Here is a 19,523-nt window from a genome sequence, read left to right as displayed (position 1 = left end):
CGGTCATCTGCGGGTGTGGTTCCTCATGGACGACCACTACTAACCCCCCGGATAGCTGTTCCTGTAGTTTGAAATTGTCTCCAAAGTCATGAAACGATGCTGTGAGCAATTCCGAACTCTGCAGCCACACTTGTCACACTGCGGCCTTCCTCCGACTTCCCAATGATTCGACCTTGGGTAAAAGCATCCAGATGTCGTCTAACAGATTGATTATTCGCCATTTCTCGCTGAGGCAGCAACTTGGTGTGATTTTAACTGCTATACGGCATGCAATCTCTTTGCCAGAAATACTGATCTTACACCGACAACTACTCAGACACTCCCCCATTACGTCTACTTGCATATCTGCGCATGTGCTACCGTACATCACCTTACTTAATCTCCTGATTGGTCTTTCTGTCCGCTCTGCCTCTTCGTTCAGCTGATATGCTAATTTTTGGACTTCGTCCTTAATTTTTGAACACCAGTGTATATATATAACATTTAAATGTCATGAATAATTTATACAGTAAGTGCTATATTTAACAATTATTTAAGCAAATTATATTCTTAATTTGCATAACAAGAAAAATGTAAAGAAAATAATATTGTAAGAGTAAAATTATATTAATTGGTGTGCGTCCGGCTACTTCAAATACAATTTGAATTTGAATTTTGAAAATCCATTAGTAATATTAAAAGAAATGTTAACTCGCTCAGCATAGTAATTCAAAAATGTTGTCAAGGCGAAGCATTTTGGGATCTGCTGGCAAATATACACTTTCTTACAAGCTTACGTAGCCTGTCTCTACAAAGTCACACTGAAAAAACTGAAAGCTTTCAGATTTTATATTATGTCCAAAATGGCCTTTTTTTTTAATGTTTTGTGTGTTACCTTTATTTATTAAATATCATGTTCTTGTAACTTAAACCATAAAATTCAATTCAACAGCAATATCAGAAAATAATTTAAAAAGAGCATATCTTTAGTATTTCCAATACACAGTCTTGCGCACTGGAGATAAAAATGTGTTTTTCGTAGTGCTCAAAGTAGTATGTAATAGTTAGTAGTACGTAGTGTTTTTTCATAGTTCATTGCTCGCTTTGAAATCGTTGATTTTGTTAATAAAAAATTTAATATTTAAAAAAAATTTGTTAATAAAAAATTTAATATTAAAAAAATTTAATATATAAAAATTTAATAATTAAAGTTTTATGTAATAAGAAATAATAATAAAACAAATTCTATAATCCAAATTTGGGCTTCCAGATTCCTATTATTCAAGTGTAGGACTATGTTATTCAAAATTTGATGTCTTTAGGTACTGTTGTTTTTTTCACAGTGTGAGAAGCATATATACATTCATGCAGATTCTTCATTATTAAATTTCTTTAAATGTAATGAAGGGCTCTCATATTTGGTGGCAACGATTTGAAAAGTGAAACTCCATTTATAGTAAACCAATGCAAAATGCCAAAACAAAATTAATAGCCCTTCTGGGAAAATTGCCCCTTTAGACTAAAAAGAAAGAAAAAAAAATCTCTCTTTAAAACAATAAAAAATTTTTTAAATGTAGATTAATGATTTTTTCACGCATTTCTTGTTAAAGATATTTAATCTGATTTAAAGTAAGAACAATTAAGAAAAAAAAATGCTTTTTTTTAATGAGCATTGGTGCTCAAAGATATTGCTTTGCATTTTAGGTCAAGAACTAAAAGAGACTTAGGAAGTATGCCATTATAATTATAAAAAGGATTTATTTTGTTCTTTGATAAAATAACATTTCTTTTAATATTAAAACATATGTATATAATTAGTCTTAGCATATAATGTTAAAATTAGGTTTCGATGAACTTCATAGTGATATTTTACATTTTTATTTATACACACAGGTGCAGACAAAGTAAACAAATAAGTAAAGTAAGTGACTTTTTCAGTTTTATCACTGAAACGTTGCAGCTAGTCACTTAATCAGGAAAGTCTGTTTTTTGGCATAATAAAACAAAGTAATGATACAAATTATAAACACACAATTTTTTAAATACCGAAAATTAGATTCAAATACTCCATTTATTATAATTACAATCATGCATTCTATATTGATAAAAATCATGTAACCTGTATTTATGTGGGTTTTTATCAGTGTGGGTTTATATCAGTGTGGGCTTTTATCTCTATCCATGTGCACTTTCATATATATGGGTATTTGTTGTGTGGGCAATTATCACAGTGATGCTTTTTTTTTTTTTTTTTCTTAAGTGGGCTTTTGCCACATGTGCCTTTGTCCAGTGGACATTTATCAGGAAACCATCTATGCTATCTTTCTTTAAGCTGTTATAACGTAAATAAGCTTTTAATATTTAATATTTTTATAATTATTATAGCATTGCCTATAAAAGCCTATTATAGCCTATAAAATAGCTTAATCTAGTGTTAATTTGTTATTGCATTAAATCCATGTTAATTGAAACTTATGTAAATGTAATCTAACATGATAATATTTTTATTTAGGTGATAATTATGGCAATGTAGTTCATTTATTTGAAAGGGATTGTTCAGTTCAAAGGAGACATCAGAAAGTAGTTGAAATTGCTCCAGCTCAGAACTTTAGTCCCTCTGTAAGCATGGATGTTAATTTAATAAATTTAATTTATATGGTGTTATAATTATTATACTACACATAAATTTATGCATCTTGTTGCATGTAAGTAATCAATTTAATGTCAGATCACATTCTTGCATATAAATAACTATTGTGTATTATGCAAGAATTACATTTCATTTGATTACAAGAAATTTAGTGACAAGAAAAATGAAATATTTTAATTTTTCTTGTCACTAAATGTTTTAAGGAACTACTTAGAAATTGAGGAATTGTGCATATATTAATATGATTACTAGAGCTTATTTTCTCTGTACTTAAATAATTAAGTTCTTCATGCTTCAGAATTTTAATTGAAAAATTCACATGAAGTTGTAAAAATAATCTAATTGCACATCTTTTATTATTTCTCCCTATCATTAGTTTGTTATTAGTTTACTGCACTAATAGATTTAATTAATATGCTTCTGTTTACAGCGGCATTAGTTTAACTCTAAAAAATTCATAAATGTTGTAAAAAGCCACAATAAAACTTCAATGTTTTCAGGTTAAAGAAAGTATAGTTTCTGCCAGTCAAATGTTTATAATTTTCATATTTACTTTCAGTAGTATGTGCGACATATGCAGTTATTACATCATTAAAATAGACTTTAAGTGGAAGTCTTCAAACTTCATTTTTTAAATTGTACTTCTTATGAAATTTGCTAAATTTTACATCGTTTTATTTAAATTACATAAATGATGCATCATTTAATCAAACATAAATAGTGACAAAAATCTAGCAAGAATAAATACTTCCTGTACACCTGACTTTTTATAAATCTTTCTTGTCAAAAATGTCATTAAAGAAAGAGTCATTAGGAATTAAAATATTATTATGGAGGAAAACATTCATTAGGAAACTAAAGCTAATGGGATCAGTTTCCTTGTCCAGAATTATTATTTTGTGTTTTTGCTGTCTCCCAAAAGAAAGGAAAAATCATACTTCAAGGACTGCCTGCATTAATGCAGAAGCATATGCTTATGGGACTTTCACCGTGTAATTCTAAAATTAAAACACTGTACCCAGTGATGAGCTACAAAAATTTTAAAAAGGGTTCACCCTTTATATATATAAGTAAGTAAAATCTAATGGTATGTTTTACTTTGTATAAAAACGGGAAATACAAGTAATTATGCATGCAATGCATTTGGAGATGCAACATTAAAAATTGCAGAGAGAATTGCAAAAATTGATTGTTATGTTGGAAAGAATGCTGGAAATTGGTTCTGTGCTACCTTTTCTAACACCAATCCAGTTTATTTACTTTTTAATATAAGGACTCATCCATTAAATGGTATAAAGGGTAGTTAAATATGGGAAATAATTATTAACTGGAATAGTTATGTTGCTTCTTTAGGGTGTTAAGTAGGGTTGTTTTTCATTTAGCACTACAGTAATAATTATTTGGAATGGTGGTAATTTTTTTCCATGGTGATATCAGTAATTGTAATGTCACTATAGCATAAGTGTACTTTATACCTTTTATTTGTATTTCTTTAAAGTCTCCTGGTCTTTTAAGTTATAAAATGCAGTGGAAGAGGAGGAAACAAAATAATCTGTTAACCGTAAGAAGTGCTTTTTTATCTTGGAAATCAATAAGAGTCCTAAGAAATATAGTCCAGAGAAAGGGCCATAGAGATAAATATTTAATTAAGAAATGAGTATTTTTATTTATAATTTAAATTATTAATTATAATATTCATTTTTAAAATTACTAACAGCTCCAGTATTTAAAATCTTGTGTTATCACTAAATATATCTATTAAATTATTTTTAAAATAATGATTCTAATTGCATTATAAATTTTTTCTTTTAGATTTTTTTTTTCATTAATACATGGTAAAAATAGATTTTATAAGGATTAAGTATGTTTTATATTAATTTTACAAACTTTTATTTTTTAAACTAATGTTGATTTATTTTTTATAGATCCGTAGTAAAATGACAGCTGATGCTGTTAGGCTAGCCAAGTCTGTTGGTTACCAGAATGCTGGAACAGTAGAATTCCTTGTTGATGAAAAAGGAGATTATTATTTTATTGAAGTAAATGCAAGGTTACAAGTTGAACACACAGTTACTGAAGAAATTACTGGGTGAGATAATGATATATTATAATAAATGTTAGAGTGGTAAAAAGTAAGCCCAATATCAACCCCAAAAAGTTAATTATTTATGTTCTTTTAGTATAATAGATGAAGCATTTAGTGAAAATTAAAGGATATCTTCTGGAAAATAATATTGTGAGCTACAGGTTTATGAAATCTCTTCAGTTTACTGAACGAGACAAGTAGTAACAAATTGACAGTTTATTACATTAAATAACAGCATGCAGCAAAATAAACAGCTATAAATAGCTCCAAAAGACTGCAGAAATAAAGGCAAACTTTCTTCAACCCAAGAAAAATATTTCAGATTACCGAAATCGGTTAAAGTAAATTCTAAGTGAACTAGAACTTTGAGTTTTGACCACTTTTTGGGCACCCTTTTTGAGTCTACTTTTGTAAAGAATAATTCATTTTAAAACTTAAAATTTTACACTGAATGATATTCTCTATTCCCATTTTTGTTTTAAAAGAGTCAGAATTTACTTGAATTTTATTTTAATTAGTAAAGTAATCTTTCTCTTTTTCAAAATTAAAATTTTAATAGAAGTATTGAAAAGTTTTTCTTAAAATTCTATCTATTGTTCCAATTTTTAGTCTTTTGAGCGATTATTTTCTCGCCAAGATATTTTAGTTTCGCTAATGAAGCCAAAATGGCAAACTTAAATGTCACTAAACGATCTTATTCATAGTTTTGATTGTGTTCTAAATGATTGTGCTTGAAATTTTTAATTTCTCATTGTGAGCTATAATTAAGTCTTTTCACTAAAGTTGTATAATTTCACTGAAGTTTTAAATTCTTTGGATTATGTGCTATTTGTTTAAAGGTAAAATTCTGATTTGAATTTATCACTGAAGTATTTTATTATTTCACTTACGTTTTCAAATCTTTAAATGGAATTCTCTTTAAGGTACAAGATTCTAATTCTAATTTACTTTGCTTTTTCCTTGCTTTGGGAAGAGACCAGAATTTTCGAGTGAACTAATATAATTAAAATACATTGAAATGGTTTATTGGCTAATTCTGGATACAGAAATGCAAGAATTTTTGTGGAAGAAGATTTCAATTGATTTTAGTGTTCCTCCTACTGATGCAGTGGCAGTGAAGTTGATTGAATACCTCTTCTATTATGTTCGTTTTTCTTTAAACTTCATTGATCTTTTGAATTGGGGTATTGCTTGTTTGAAGAGTTCTGGTTTTAACATTTTTTAAATTCTTTATTACATTTATAGGATTATTTGAAATTTATTACTTATGAGTTTCAATTTTTGGTCCTTGTGAAAATTTTCTTACTTTATGTCTTTATTATATATATATATATATATTCTTTGAGTAAATTCTTGAACTCTGAGTTCAAGATTCATTCACCTAACTTCTTGAATGAAACTCTAGTACCTGGCTCCCATGGATCAGAACAGTCATTTTTTGTAATGGTGGTTGACCTTCTGAAAGCTTCAGGGAAAATCACTCATAGGGCTTCTTTCTGAAAATATCCAAAAATTTGCTGGACATTGCTAACTTGGCAATAAGAATTATTGCTAAGGCATGCCAGGTGATATCAAGATTCATAATTTAAATGTTGACCAATTTAGTTTTACAAAATCTACAGAATGCATGCAAGAAAATTTTCAAATTACCTTTACAAATATGATATATATGGCCACAAATTAGGTGGCTTAAGCACAACCACCTTAGTGTAATTTGGTATTTTTTTACTGATGAAAAGTAAATGTTATTTCTCTGGTGCAAGTTGGCAATTTTGCGATTTCTTTATAAAAAAAAAAAAGATTCTAAATTATAGGTATTTATCGCAAGATTGCAAACATAATCAACATATCAGTGGAAAAACACATTTTGGCAATTTAAAATGCAAATTTTAATTATTAAATAATGATTATATGATATAAAAAATGAACCACTTAACATTTTTCATGAAATTCTTCTGTGATTTATTTTTGTGTTCTTTTACCCATGTACACAGTGATCTGTTTTTCCTTAAAAAACATCAGAGATTTGCACAAATTCGGCATTGTGCACAACCGTGGTGTTACTTACCAAGTAATTTACCAAATGCATTGTTCTCATTAGTCATTTTGCAGTAAATGTGTCTAATGTTGTTTTCCTGCAAATGCTTTATCCCACTTTCTTCCATTGCTGTCAGATTCTGCAAGCACATATTTTAAAATTGAGTTTCTGGCCAAAAAATATCTCTGTTTTTAAAAACCATTGAAACTTATGGTGATATTACTTGACTGAAAGACTGTTATCATATATAAAGATTATGAAGATTGTGTGGTTGTCTGAAGAATGGTTATGCACATGGTTGTTAGAATTTAGCACATTTTGAAAATTTGGTAACTTCTACTAAGAGTTGGCAATAATACATGAGTTAGATTAATGAAAATTTGCTAAAATTCTTGGATAAAATGCAACAAATAAATTTAAACAACATTGAACATTTTAACAGTACATAGAAACCAAAATGCAATAATTTTTTAAAAATTATAACGATATGATTTCTTCTTCTCTGAAGTTAATTTTCTATATCTTTTATGTGTTAAATGAGATTGCTAAATTTTCATTGTATCAGCTGTTTTTTTAATATCCATTACCTCTTCCAAGTTTTCTGTCTTCTAAGATGTATATTCCAAGTTTTCTATCTTCTAAGATAATCTTGTTATTTATTTATTTATTTATATTTTAAGGATGTTTCTCAAAATGGAATCAAGTGTTTTGAAATGTTATCAAAAATTATCCTCTTTACTCTAATATGCTGTAATGTAGGTTCCCATCTGGACTAGGTGTTTGCATTTCTGGTTGGTCTGTATATTTTTGGAGTTTAATGTTCTTTAGGTTTGTTATTTTTGAAGGGAATGCATATGTGCCTGAAATATAGTATATTAAAAAGCAGAGATCCATCAGGTTGATAGGATGGCTAATATAAAACATACTTATTAAACATTTCGAAATAATTTTACTTTTTTTTTTTTTTTTTTTTAAATAAGACTTTGCAACAAAATTCTGTTGCCTTAAAAGCTTATTGTGCCAGTCTTCCTTCCCAGTATTACATGTGCAAAACTATTTTTTGGACTATGAAGTGTTGAGCATATGTATATATACGGAATTGCTGATCCACAAATTGCTTTCCAGCGCTTAGTTAGAGAAATCGCTCAAGATTTCAAGACTGATTTCAGAGCTCAGCAGTTATGTCTCTTCAGGAAGCCAACAAAGCTTACTTCGTAGGATTGTTCGAAGATACCAACTTGTGTGCTATTCAGGCCAAGAGAGTCACCATCATGCCCAAAGACATTCAGCTGGCCCATCGCATTTGAGGAGAACAAGTTTAAAATCATATTTTCTTAAAAATAAAAAAGGCCCTTTTCAGGGCCATACAAATAATTTAATAAGATTCAATATAATTGCTATCATTTATTCCCCCTTTTTTGTGCATTAATTTCTTTTTATTTACATTAGAAGATCAATCTTTGGAAAAAAAAAAAAAAAAGATTTCTTGTGATAGCACAATTATTCTAACTAATTAAATTATTTCTAATTTCTGAAAACGGGCTTAAAACAGCAAACTTTACGTTGTAATGACTTACGAAAGATAAGATTCGAACTACTTTTTAGTACAAATGTATATGGCAAGATGGCGCCACTTCTAAGATGCGCTTTAAGCCCCTTTCACTTAAAGCTCCCCACAAAAGTTTAACTTTAGCCTTTTCTTTCTGATTCTGATAACTTATTGTTTTAAAATGTGCATGATAATTTACCGCAATTAAAAAACTTTTAATGAAATTTAAAGACAAAAGAACATAACAGAGGAGAAATTCAATCAACTTCAATGTCAGTTTGTCAGGGGGGGAGGAACATTGAAATCTCTCTTCTACAAAAATCCTTGCTTCTGTATCCATAATTAGCTGATGAACCATTTCAGTGTATTTTAATTATAATAGTTCACCCGAAAATTCTGGCATTTTGCAAAAGCAAGGAAAAAACAAAGTAAATATATATATTTATAAAGTACTTTTTTATTAATAAAATTATCAATTTTTTATATAATCATTTAATCATTGTTTGTGAATTTTTGTCTTATTTTAATATATATCTTCTTTCCAGTATCGATTTAGTGCAGTCTCAAATAAAATTATCTGAAGGATACAGTTTACCTGAATTAGGAATGCCACAAGATCATATCCATATGAAAGGTTGTGCTATACAGTGCCGTGTAACAACTGAAGACCCTGCTAAAAACTTTCAACCTGATACTGGTCGATTAGAGGTATATTAGAGTTTTAATCTTTTTTTTTTTTTTTTTTTTTGTTATATACTCCCCATATCCCTCTTGTTAAAGCATTTGTATTTATTTTAAATTCATATTAAAATTTATGCATGTTTTAACCTATTTTAAAACATTTTAAAATTGACTGAGAATGCTGTATTTCTCTTCAAATATCTCCCTTTTAGCATTTATTTCATTGTTTTATATTGATATTTGTCTAGTAACAAGATTAAAATTTAAAATTTTTGATTTTTAAATGACATTGTAAGTATTGAAAACAATGCATGTATAATAAATGAAATTTAAAAGTTTTTTAAATATTAAGAAATTGTTTGTAGAGAGTTTACATTTTGCTTCCTTTTGTGTACCTATTTCTCTTTTCAAGTAATCATTTATTCAAATGTTTTACTGCACTAAAAACAGTAAAGGTGGGTACAGTTTCTGTATCTCCTGTCTGAGGTGACTAATCTGAAAAAAATTTGCATTTCACACTTCTTGAAAGAGCGACTTAGGATGTATATAGTACTAAGTTCAAAATCCAGGAGTCCATTATCTGAATGGATCAAAAATCCAAATCTCCAGATAACTGCCAGTGTTTTTTTTTTTTTTTTTTTTTTTTTTTTTTTTTTTTTTTTAAATCTTCTACTCTGATAAGCCTTAAAAATCTGTAGGGAATAGTTGTAAGTGTAATAAATAACTTAACTAATATAATCCAGGCGTAACTTTGTCAGTGTGCAATAGAGGCAAGACAAAATCTAGCAGAACAACATGTCTTTAGTCTCCAGTCGATTTCTGCAGTTTCTGAAGAGTATTTACTATAAGATTCTGAAATATTTAAATGGGTTATAATTAAATTTTTTTCTGAAAAATGTATAAAAAAGTATTGAAAAATTTTTAAAGGAAAAGTATCTGAATTTGATTTGGATTAAACTTAAATTTCATATTATGAAAGAAGAGAGCAAGGACATTTAATTAAAAAAATTATATTTAAAATATATACCAAACTCATTTAACATCAATCTGAGCTAAAATTTTGAGTACTATTTTTTTAAAGCGATTTCTGCCATTTCTGTATAACTTTATGCGCCCCCCCCCAAAAAAAAAATTTCAGCGCGTCATTTTCAGAAAAATGTCCAATTTTACGTCAAAATATATTTGCTAGAATAAAATTATATATAAATCTAATATATATCTTAAGTCATGCTTTTGACACATAAAAAATGCAAATAGAATTTCAGTGATCAACCATCTAGAGTGAGAATTATAAAACTGTCCATTCTTTCCCTTTATTTTATGAAAATAGAATATTCATGTGAAACCTTTCATACACCAAAATATTGTTAAATGAAAAGCAATTATGATTCATTTATATAGGAAACATTTTTGAATATTTCCATATCTTATAAAAGTATTTAAAAAAGGATCTGTTTAGCCAAAATAAATGGAAAAATAGCATTTCGCTTTGTAAATTTTGAAAGACAGCTGAGCACATGAATAAAGATTCATTAGCTTTAATATGTGGAGCTACAATGTACAAGATAGAGCATTATCAGTCAAGTCACTACATTTACAGTTTTTCCCCCTCTACATTTGCAGCTTTTTTTTATTTGCCCAGTGGTGGGATTTGTCATTTGTCTAAAAGTCTGAAAAGCCTTAACTGTTACAGTTTGCTTGAATGCATAGACTTAATTTTTATGTTACACAGTATTTTATAGGCAGCTAAAATATTTTGAAAACTGCCATAAACCTACATGCTTTTTCAAAATTAAAGCCATACTTTTTTTCAGCAAAATTATCATTCATCATTTCTTTTATATAGTCATGGCAGATGTCCAGTACCTTTTTTTTTTTTTCTCTTCAGGAGATGATAATTTTGCATTTAGCTTTCGTCATTATAGTGAAAACTATCTTTGTATTATTTTTGTAAACTAAAACAGAGCTATTGTAGGTTGTATATAAATGCAAAGTGCAGACTTTTGTAAAATAAGGATGCTTGTTTAGTTGTTGCTCTTGGAGGAAGATAAGGCAATTAAAAAGTCCTATCTCAACCCAGGTTCACCTACAGTCCTTAGAATATGGTTTCCTGATTTTTTTCACTGTATATAATATATGTATCTGTCAATAAGAGTTTATAAAAAAATTCTGCTGAGTTTTCTCATGCTTTTTATTTTATTCTTCTATTACAGCAACGGAATATTTCAAATTTTCAATTTTGATGCTAACTACATAAATTAATTGTGTTGAATTTGGTTATTTAAATATATTAAAGCCCACCAGGTTTGCACGCTATGGAAAGTTATGACATCTTGGAGTATTTTGTAAGAAAAATTATCTTATATTTGTATTATGCATGAGGAAAAGTGTGGATAACTCAAAAGCAGTTAGCCAATTCAGTGACTGAGAATTAAACTTAGTGAGAAACTTACTGAGAATTAAACTTTCACTAATACTAGTGAAATGCTAGTATTTTTGCCTTTGTCAGCATTGACATCGGTAAGCTGAATTGTATACATTTCCATGTCTTGGTCTTTGTATTTTACATGAATTAACCTAGCATGTTGTGTTCATCACCTGCCAGAAAAATGTTGTGAGAAACGGAGGAAAAGGTAATCTTTATTTAAGTTAGATAGTAAATGCTTTTCATTGGAAAACATGATTTGATCTTGCACTGTGATTTATGGTTATTTAATAGTAATAATATATGAAATATAAAAGGCTCATATTTAGTTATTAGTTTTTAATGTGTTAAAATCTTTATATAGATTTTCCATATTGCAGTTTTTTAATAATTATGTAATTGTTCTTTAATAGAAAACACTTATTTATATAGGTCTTTCGCAGTGGAGAAGGTTTTGGAATTCGTTTAGATGGCGCTTCTGCATTTGCTGGAGCAGTTATTTCACCATATTATGATTCACTATTAGTAAAAGTAATAGCACATTCAAAAGATCTACCAGCTACTGCATCAAAAATGAACAGAGCCTTGCGAGAATTTCGTATAAGGGGTGTTAAGGTGTGTACATAGCAAGTAAAAAATTTTTTGTATTAAAAAAATTATAACATGCATGTTTTAAATATAAGAGTATAAAATAAACTGCCAAAGCATTATTAGTGCACCTTATTACTGTCGTGCAGTTGTATTGCATACTCATATAATTGCAGTTATTCAATGTGACATCAAGTCAATGAAGTGTCGAAGTTGTTTTGAAAATATTTCAAGCCCAGCACTTTTTCATTTGTTGGTAATGCAACTGTGTTTATTGTATGTCTCTGCAAAGTAATAGGTAAGCTCTTCATAGTGTCTGTTAAGTATTAAAGACTTAAATCCAGCAGTTATCAAGACAGTTAAGTACCTAGAAGTCAGTGCAATGTTCATCTAGTTTTGTGTCATTTGTATTCAATGGGGATAATGTTATTGTGCTGGTACAGAACATCTTTAGAGGGAATCGCAGTGCTTTCGTAAGAGTGGAAATTGCCCCCATTAAGACTTGCGTATGTTGCTAGATTTTAATTGCATGAACTCCAACAGAATGTATCATATATGATACCTAAGGCACCCCTAGCACTTTCTGACAAAATAGATTTATAGCATAGAATTTATGTGTTCATCTCCTCGTAAACATATCTACTCAAAACAACTAAAAATGGGATTTGACCTGCCAGTCTGCATATACCATTGTCCACTCATGATGTTCTCTAGTCTGTCTAGTGCTGAACTCTAAAGAATGCATTATACACTGTATAAGCCATTGTCTGATGATTTAATTGTTATCAGTATTAAATAGTGATGTGATACTCTTGTTCTTTAGATAACTGGTTTCTTAAAAATAGACAGTTCCTTACTTGTACCACCTATGAATGTTTTTTGTTTTCATATGTTGCTGATGTTTGTTTGGCTGGACAGCAATTGCAAGATATAGCCAAAAACTGATGTGTTTTTGGTTTACACATGCCATTAACAACATTTTCCATCTAGGATATACTTCTACCCTTTAGATACCCCATCATTTTGATGAATTGAATTTAGCTGCAGTTAAATAGAGCAGTATTATGCATATAACTCATATCTATCAAATCTACACTGACAAATTTTAAGGACTATTATACTATATGAAACAACTGTCAATTCTATGTTGTGTTGTATGTGCACTGTACATCTGCACATATCTGTCATTTAAATGCAGTTATTTTAAAGGAAACATCTAGAAACATAATGCTTATAGTTTTTGGATGTTCGCTTTAGAATGTAAATTATTTGTGATAATTTTAAATCTCTCTAATGATGTTAATTAAAACATTTTTCACAATTATGCATATTTATCCTTAATCTTTTTTTTAATTATTATTTTAGACCAACATTCCATTTCTTCTAAATGTCTTAGAAAATCCAAAATTTCTCAGTGGAACTATTGATACAAATTTCATTGATGAAAATCCTCTTCTTTTTCAATTTGAAGCTACTCAAAACAGAGCTCAGAAACTTTTGCGTTATGTTGGCGAAGTAATGGTAAATGGGCCATCTACGCCACTAGCAACCAATTTAAAACCTTTTGATATTGAGCCACAAGTTCCTGAAGTTCCTGCAGGTTAATTTTTTTTTACTTATTTTCCGTGTTCATCTAAATGCATATATATAGTATTATATTTCTATCATATGCATATATTATAGTAATGCAAAATTGTATTAAAATTATACGTCCATGGTTTGAATAGTTGATATAGCAATAGATTTAAAGCTAATGTGTCAACAAAGTTTAGAAATTTGTTGCTAAATTTTGTGTTAGAGATATGATGCTTTAAATGTGTTAGAGATATAATGATTTAAATATCCTTTCCTTTCTTTCATTCATTTCTTTCTTCTATCCTTTCATTTTTACTTCTCATTTGTGTCCTTTCAATGCAACAAAACTGAAAAACATTTTTTATACCAATTTTATGTAAAAAAATAATGAATTTTTAATAGTAAATCAAATTTATGTTGTTCTGTTTCTGATAGTTAGCATAACATTGTTTCTTCTCTGTTCTACCAAATTGTTGTTATAAACACCTTTGTTAATATATTTGTTAATATTTTGTTGTTTCCCTTGTCTAAAGATAATATGAAAAAGAGTTATTTTTTCTTTATGTTCAATATAAAAAGAGTTATTTTTTCTTTTTGTTCATTGCTGCTGAAAGTTAGAAATAGTATTTTCTGATGTATTTATGTCACTATAAGACATTTAAATAATTCAGTAGTCTGTCTGAAATAATCAGAACCTAAATTATATCACGAGATGTCATCAGAATTATTTTGAGGTTACTGTAATGCAGTAGATATTGTTTAATGTGACCATGATTAATATTATGATTTGTATATTGTTATCAAACTGCAGATGTCCCACCTGATTGTGTACCGAAATATGGAAAATACATTACATGTTGTGATCAACAATTTGATTAATGTGATCAAAATATTGTAGTTTTTTTTTTTTTTTTTTTTTTTTTTTTTTTTTGTTGTTGTTGTAGTGTGCTCACTAAATAGGAAATGAAGTCACCAAATAAGATCAAATTAGTTTATAAAAATTGCCAAATAAAGTCATCAAACAGCTTGTGTTTAGATTTATTCAACCATTTAAAATTAGGCAAAAAAGTAATTTTAGTTTGATGTATATTTTCAACAGTCTGTCGATTTCAGTGCTAATCGGACACATGCCTTTCTTCTTAACAAAATAATTTCCACTGGAAAAAATCTGTACAAACTAATTTTTCCCCTCTGTCTAATTTTAAATGTTACATTAGTATGCACTCTTCTAATTTGAATAGTTTAACTATGTACTAAAGAACTCATTTTCCGAGACATAAAAAGATCTGCTACCAGTCTAATGAACCTGGAATTCTAAATAACCTTTTTATTATGCATCAGAAAATCTGTTTGCTGTGTTTCAAGCCTTGCATTTTGATGAATGTTATAGGAAGTGCTCAATTTTTATTCTGTTTAGTGACATTTACTTTCTTTTAAAGTTTTGGTAATTAGTAAAAGGCATAATGATTCGAGTCTAAGAAATAATGTTAATTTCTCAGAACAGCTCCTAAAAATCTGTCAACAGAATGCTACTTTTAAGTTAAACGTTTCTCAATCTCCAGCTTATGCAAGATTTTAAAGAATTGTGAAGATAGTTTTTGCAAATCAAAGCAAAAACAAAATAAAAATGTGAAACAAGTATGTAAGTACGAAATCAAAATCAAAATGAGAAACAAGTAAGTTCAGGGGAAAATAACATTGTTGAAGCAGCATTTAAAGTTTGTTTTACAAAAGTTTGTGAAAAAGCTGTGACACTGAATAATCCATTGGTGCAGCAAAAAACTAAAAAATTAACCTTAATAACAATGGAAAATGATTTAGTAGTAATATATGCGTGTTCTGAGCAAAAGAAAACAAATTTTACGGATGTATTAATAGTCAAGAGAAAGATACTGATTTACCTACTGCAGGAACATGGTTATCAAATGAATGGCCTAAATGTCTACAAGTGCTGTTCTGAAAACATTTATAATGCAAATGAACTAGTTCTAGTCTACATCTATTGATCCTAAAAACATTTATAATGTAGATGAACTGATTTATAGTATTGTGCATTGTCCCAAAATACATATTTATTTAAAACTGAAATCTCAAATTGTAAAATATCAAAAGATTTTGTGACCATTTTCTGCTGCATCAATATGTGTAAAGATTAAAAAAAAAGGTGATAATCAAAAAGAGGGGGGAGAACAGAAACTTTCTCAATGGACTATAGATATAGTTCAAGGCGTAAGTAACATAATTAATTTTTAACTAATGGCTCTTGAAATGGGATAATGAAGAATGAAACTTTTCTTCTTACTGATAATTGCGTGGTGCTTAACATAACATAAATGTCTCTCTTAAGTATACAAAAATTGTATATTAATCAGCAAAAACCACTGTCCTAATTCAACCATGCAACCAATGGGATTATTACATTGATGAAAGAATATTATTGCTGTGAGGTGTATGTTACAGTCCTTTATAACTAGTAGGGTATGGATATAAGTACAGGTGAATTAGCAAGGGAAACTAATCATATTGGCATGCTGCATTTACTAAACATGCATTGGAACCATATTTCAGAAAAGTTTATAAAGGACCATTTTAAAAGACAGTCTTTTATTAAATGGTTGGTTTTTGGTTCTATGAGATTATGCCAAAGCCTCAAGGGCTATCTGCCTAAAGAAAGGGATGCATTCATGGAGGACTTTCTTAGGGAAACTGGCTTGTATACACGTTACACATAGGAAAAACCATGAAAACGCCCCCGCAGTTAGTCCGTTCGCGAGATTCGAACCTCTGATCGAAGTACCAGTGTGCAGTGACTTTTATTGCTGGGCTACTGGTGGGCCTTTTAATAAATGATGAAAGAGAGGAAGTTAAAGGAGGGAAAGCAGTTTCTTGAAATAATATAAATTGTGAGAAATTTAAAGCATGGATATCTACTTATGAACATTGATGAGAGAAGATATCTGCTAATCACTTTCTGAAATAAATAAACTTTCTGACAGTGATCATGATGAAATCAGTGAATTCCTGAAAAATGATGAGATGAAGGTTGCCCTTCAAGTATTAAAATAAGGGATACAGTATCGGTCAAAAATAATTTCCAGAAAGACATTCTACTAGTATTGACATTTTCCCTAATTAAAAGGCAGTGAAAATGTATACTTTTGTGTTTCCAGTTATAATAAATTAATTGAATTCCATTGCTGTTTTGAAAGATGTCTTTTCTCATCAGTTAATTTTATCAAAATAGTCATGGACAAATGTTACCACTTTAAGCAATGCCTATAAGCTGATGCACTGCAAATTGTGTAATTATGAATCCAGATAATTTGTGAATTTTACTTATGAATTTATTTTTCCAATAGTGCGCTCTAGCCATTTATAGGCATTGATCACTGCAAAGGCTGAAAGCGGGAGTTGGAGGACCTAATAGGTGGGCCACTATTGCTTCCTATGAAGGGACAGATAAACTACATCCATACCTTCTCTAGGATTCAAGGATTTGAACTCAGGCCTGTCACTACAGCAGTCAGAGTCACTAACCACTTCCCTGTGTAGACAGTGAATTTAATTTATTGACAACACTATTTTGGTTCCTATATGCTGCTTCATTTTACAAAATAAAGCTATTTTCACTGCTGGCTTCTAGTAGTATTCAATAAAAATGAGCTCGTGTTTTGCTCCTGAACAAGTGGAGTTTTTGTTTGTTTGTTTATCTTTGTATCATTCTTTGTTCATCAATCTGATAATGAATCTATTTTTAGAAAAGCTGATATAAATATAGGTGTGTAAAGTAGTTTGAAATTATTTGGTAAATTTCATTTATATGCATTTATGGTTCTTAGCTCATTATTTTGTAGTAAAATGACTTTTCTTTTATTTTAGGTTTTAAACCATCTAAAGGATTTCGGGATGTTTTGTTAAGAGAAGGCCCTGAAGCATTTAGTAAAGCAATAAGAAATCACAAAGGTTTATTATTAATGGACACAACATTTCGAGATGCACATCAGTCTCTGTTAGCTACTCGAGTCAGATCTTATGATTTATTAAAGATATCACCATTCGTTGCTCACAATTTCAATAACTTTTTTAGTCTTGAAAATTGGGGAGGTATGTATATTTTTTAACATTTAAATTTAGATTTTTGTTTGGAATTTAATCTGAAAAGCTGGTTTTTTTTTTTTTTTCCCACTAAAAGTTATTTTTGAAAGTTTTACCATATTTACTCGGGTATTCCTCCTTTTTTTTTACTGATATTAATATACAAAAATTGAGATAAAAATTATGTGAATAATTTAGATTTCAAAGAATGTGGTCACAGAAAGAACAAAATGAGTGAAAAATATTCATTAATAAATTACCTGTAGCTATCCCAATACTATTTTTTAAGAGAAACTTACATTCCAATAAGAATACATAATACATAAGAATATATATTAGAATTACACTATTTAATAAAATCTTCATTTCTACTTCTTGCCTGATTTTATTGTTGTCCACTGCCAATCCCTAATGCTCAAATCATTTAATCCTGCTGGAAGTGCTGTCTGTGTCATATACTGTAACTTGCAAGTCGTCACCATCATCACCTGCAGTTGTTGTCATTGTTCTGTCTATCTCTATACATGCAATGATCTTTAAAACCATCTTTGTTTTCTTGAAGCTCTATCGTCTTGATCATTAGATAGCTCCATTTTCTTGAAGCTCTTCATTATTGTTGCTTCATCAGTCAGAGTCCGTGAACCAAAATTCTATGAGCAAATCAATAAGTAAGATAAAAACAATCATTATTGGAACGATAGCTGTTGATAATGATAGTGTTGGATAACAATAATTATGTTTTAAAATTTAGGGAAGCTCATGTGAACATCTTGAGAATGGGGAAAATTACATGAATACTTAAAAAAGGTTCAGAACCTTTCACTGAAAAGCTGGGGGAATGCATGAATAAATATGCTTTTTTTAAAAAACAATATATTACTGTATTTCCTGATAATTGGGATTCTTGAAATATTTGTATTCTAATAAGAACTTTTCTTTAGTTAATTAATTTCCTTTTACTCAGTGAATATGAATAATATGTTATAATGTATGTGAAATGGTGTGGTTCTTTCCCTTTTATCTAATAACTAAATGTGGAGGAACCTAGTGAACTACTAAGCGAATAATCACTTAAGTTCAGTAACAGAAATATAAGACTTGAGAAGGGTTAAGTCCCCTTTACTGCTCAAAATAAGAATGAATAGTTGGCCCCTTTCTCAGGGCATACAGCAAAGCCTCCACTTGGGCTTAAACTCAAAATAAGAAATCATAACTAATGCTTGACTAAAGAGATATAGCCGAAGCTATTACAAATCTATGTAGGTGGCCCCTAAATATTGAATTTAGCTAGCGAGGCTATAAGGGGCCTGTAATACGGCCAAGCGTAGTAACAGCTTAAAGAGATGTGGCCAAAAGGCAAACGTGTGCTAGTCAGAACTTCTGAAGCTGTCTCTTGAAGTCACTGGAACTTTGGCTTAAATTAATTAATTACTCTTACTCATTTGTATTAAACACGATTCTAAAAACACATTCTGGTAGGAGACTGAAAGCTGAAATTAGGAGAGATAGGAAAGGAGTATACTGTTAAAAACTTCGGATAAATCTTACATCATATGTATAAATTTCATTCAGTTCTAAGTTTGAAGTAGAGTTAGATGGATCCAGCATTGCACTAAATTACTTTGTAACGAAATTGTAAGGTTAAACTCTTAAATGGAAGTTCATCATTCTGAATCTTTTTTAAAAAGAAGTGATTGAAAATGTAACAGTGAAAAAAAAAAAAGTAACCTCAAACTAAGAATTTTGCAGTAAACTAAATGTGCAGTGGTATCTAGATTACAAAATGTGCAAATATTAGATCAGCTCTGCTTTCCACTATCAAAGAAAAATAAGGAAAAGCCTTAGTGTAAATTGTGG

The 19,523-nt window shown here is 29.3% G+C and overlaps 1 protein-coding gene across 5 annotated transcripts in view; it reads left to right on the top strand.

Annotated features, from left to right (window-relative positions):
- PCB (Pyruvate carboxylase) overlaps positions 1–19,523 on the top strand; it is a 129,527-nt gene that overhangs the window by 60,548 nt on the left and 49,456 nt on the right. For all 5 annotated transcript variants that reach the window (XM_035358796.2, XM_035358793.2, XM_035358795.2 and 2 more), the window contains exons 8-13: positions 2,492–2,598; positions 4,555–4,718; positions 8,848–9,010; positions 11,841–12,023; positions 13,362–13,596; positions 17,451–17,675. In XM_035358796.2, the coding sequence (XP_035214687.2) occupies positions 2,492–2,598; positions 4,555–4,718; positions 8,848–9,010; positions 11,841–12,023; positions 13,362–13,596; positions 17,451–17,675 (1,077 nt within the window). The remainder of the gene's footprint in view (positions 1–2,491; positions 2,599–4,554; positions 4,719–8,847; positions 9,011–11,840; positions 12,024–13,361; positions 13,597–17,450; positions 17,676–19,523) is intronic.

The sequence above is a fragment of the Stegodyphus dumicola genome, chromosome 6 (assembly GCF_044657685.1).
Source record: "Stegodyphus dumicola isolate Sdum_Otavi_A_Nest chromosome 6, ASM4465768v1".
Classification (NCBI taxonomy): Eukaryota; Metazoa; Arthropoda; class Arachnida; order Araneae; family Eresidae; genus Stegodyphus; species Stegodyphus dumicola.
The sequence above is the reverse complement of the archived record's forward strand: the minus strand, read 5'-3'. Positions and strand labels throughout refer to the sequence as shown.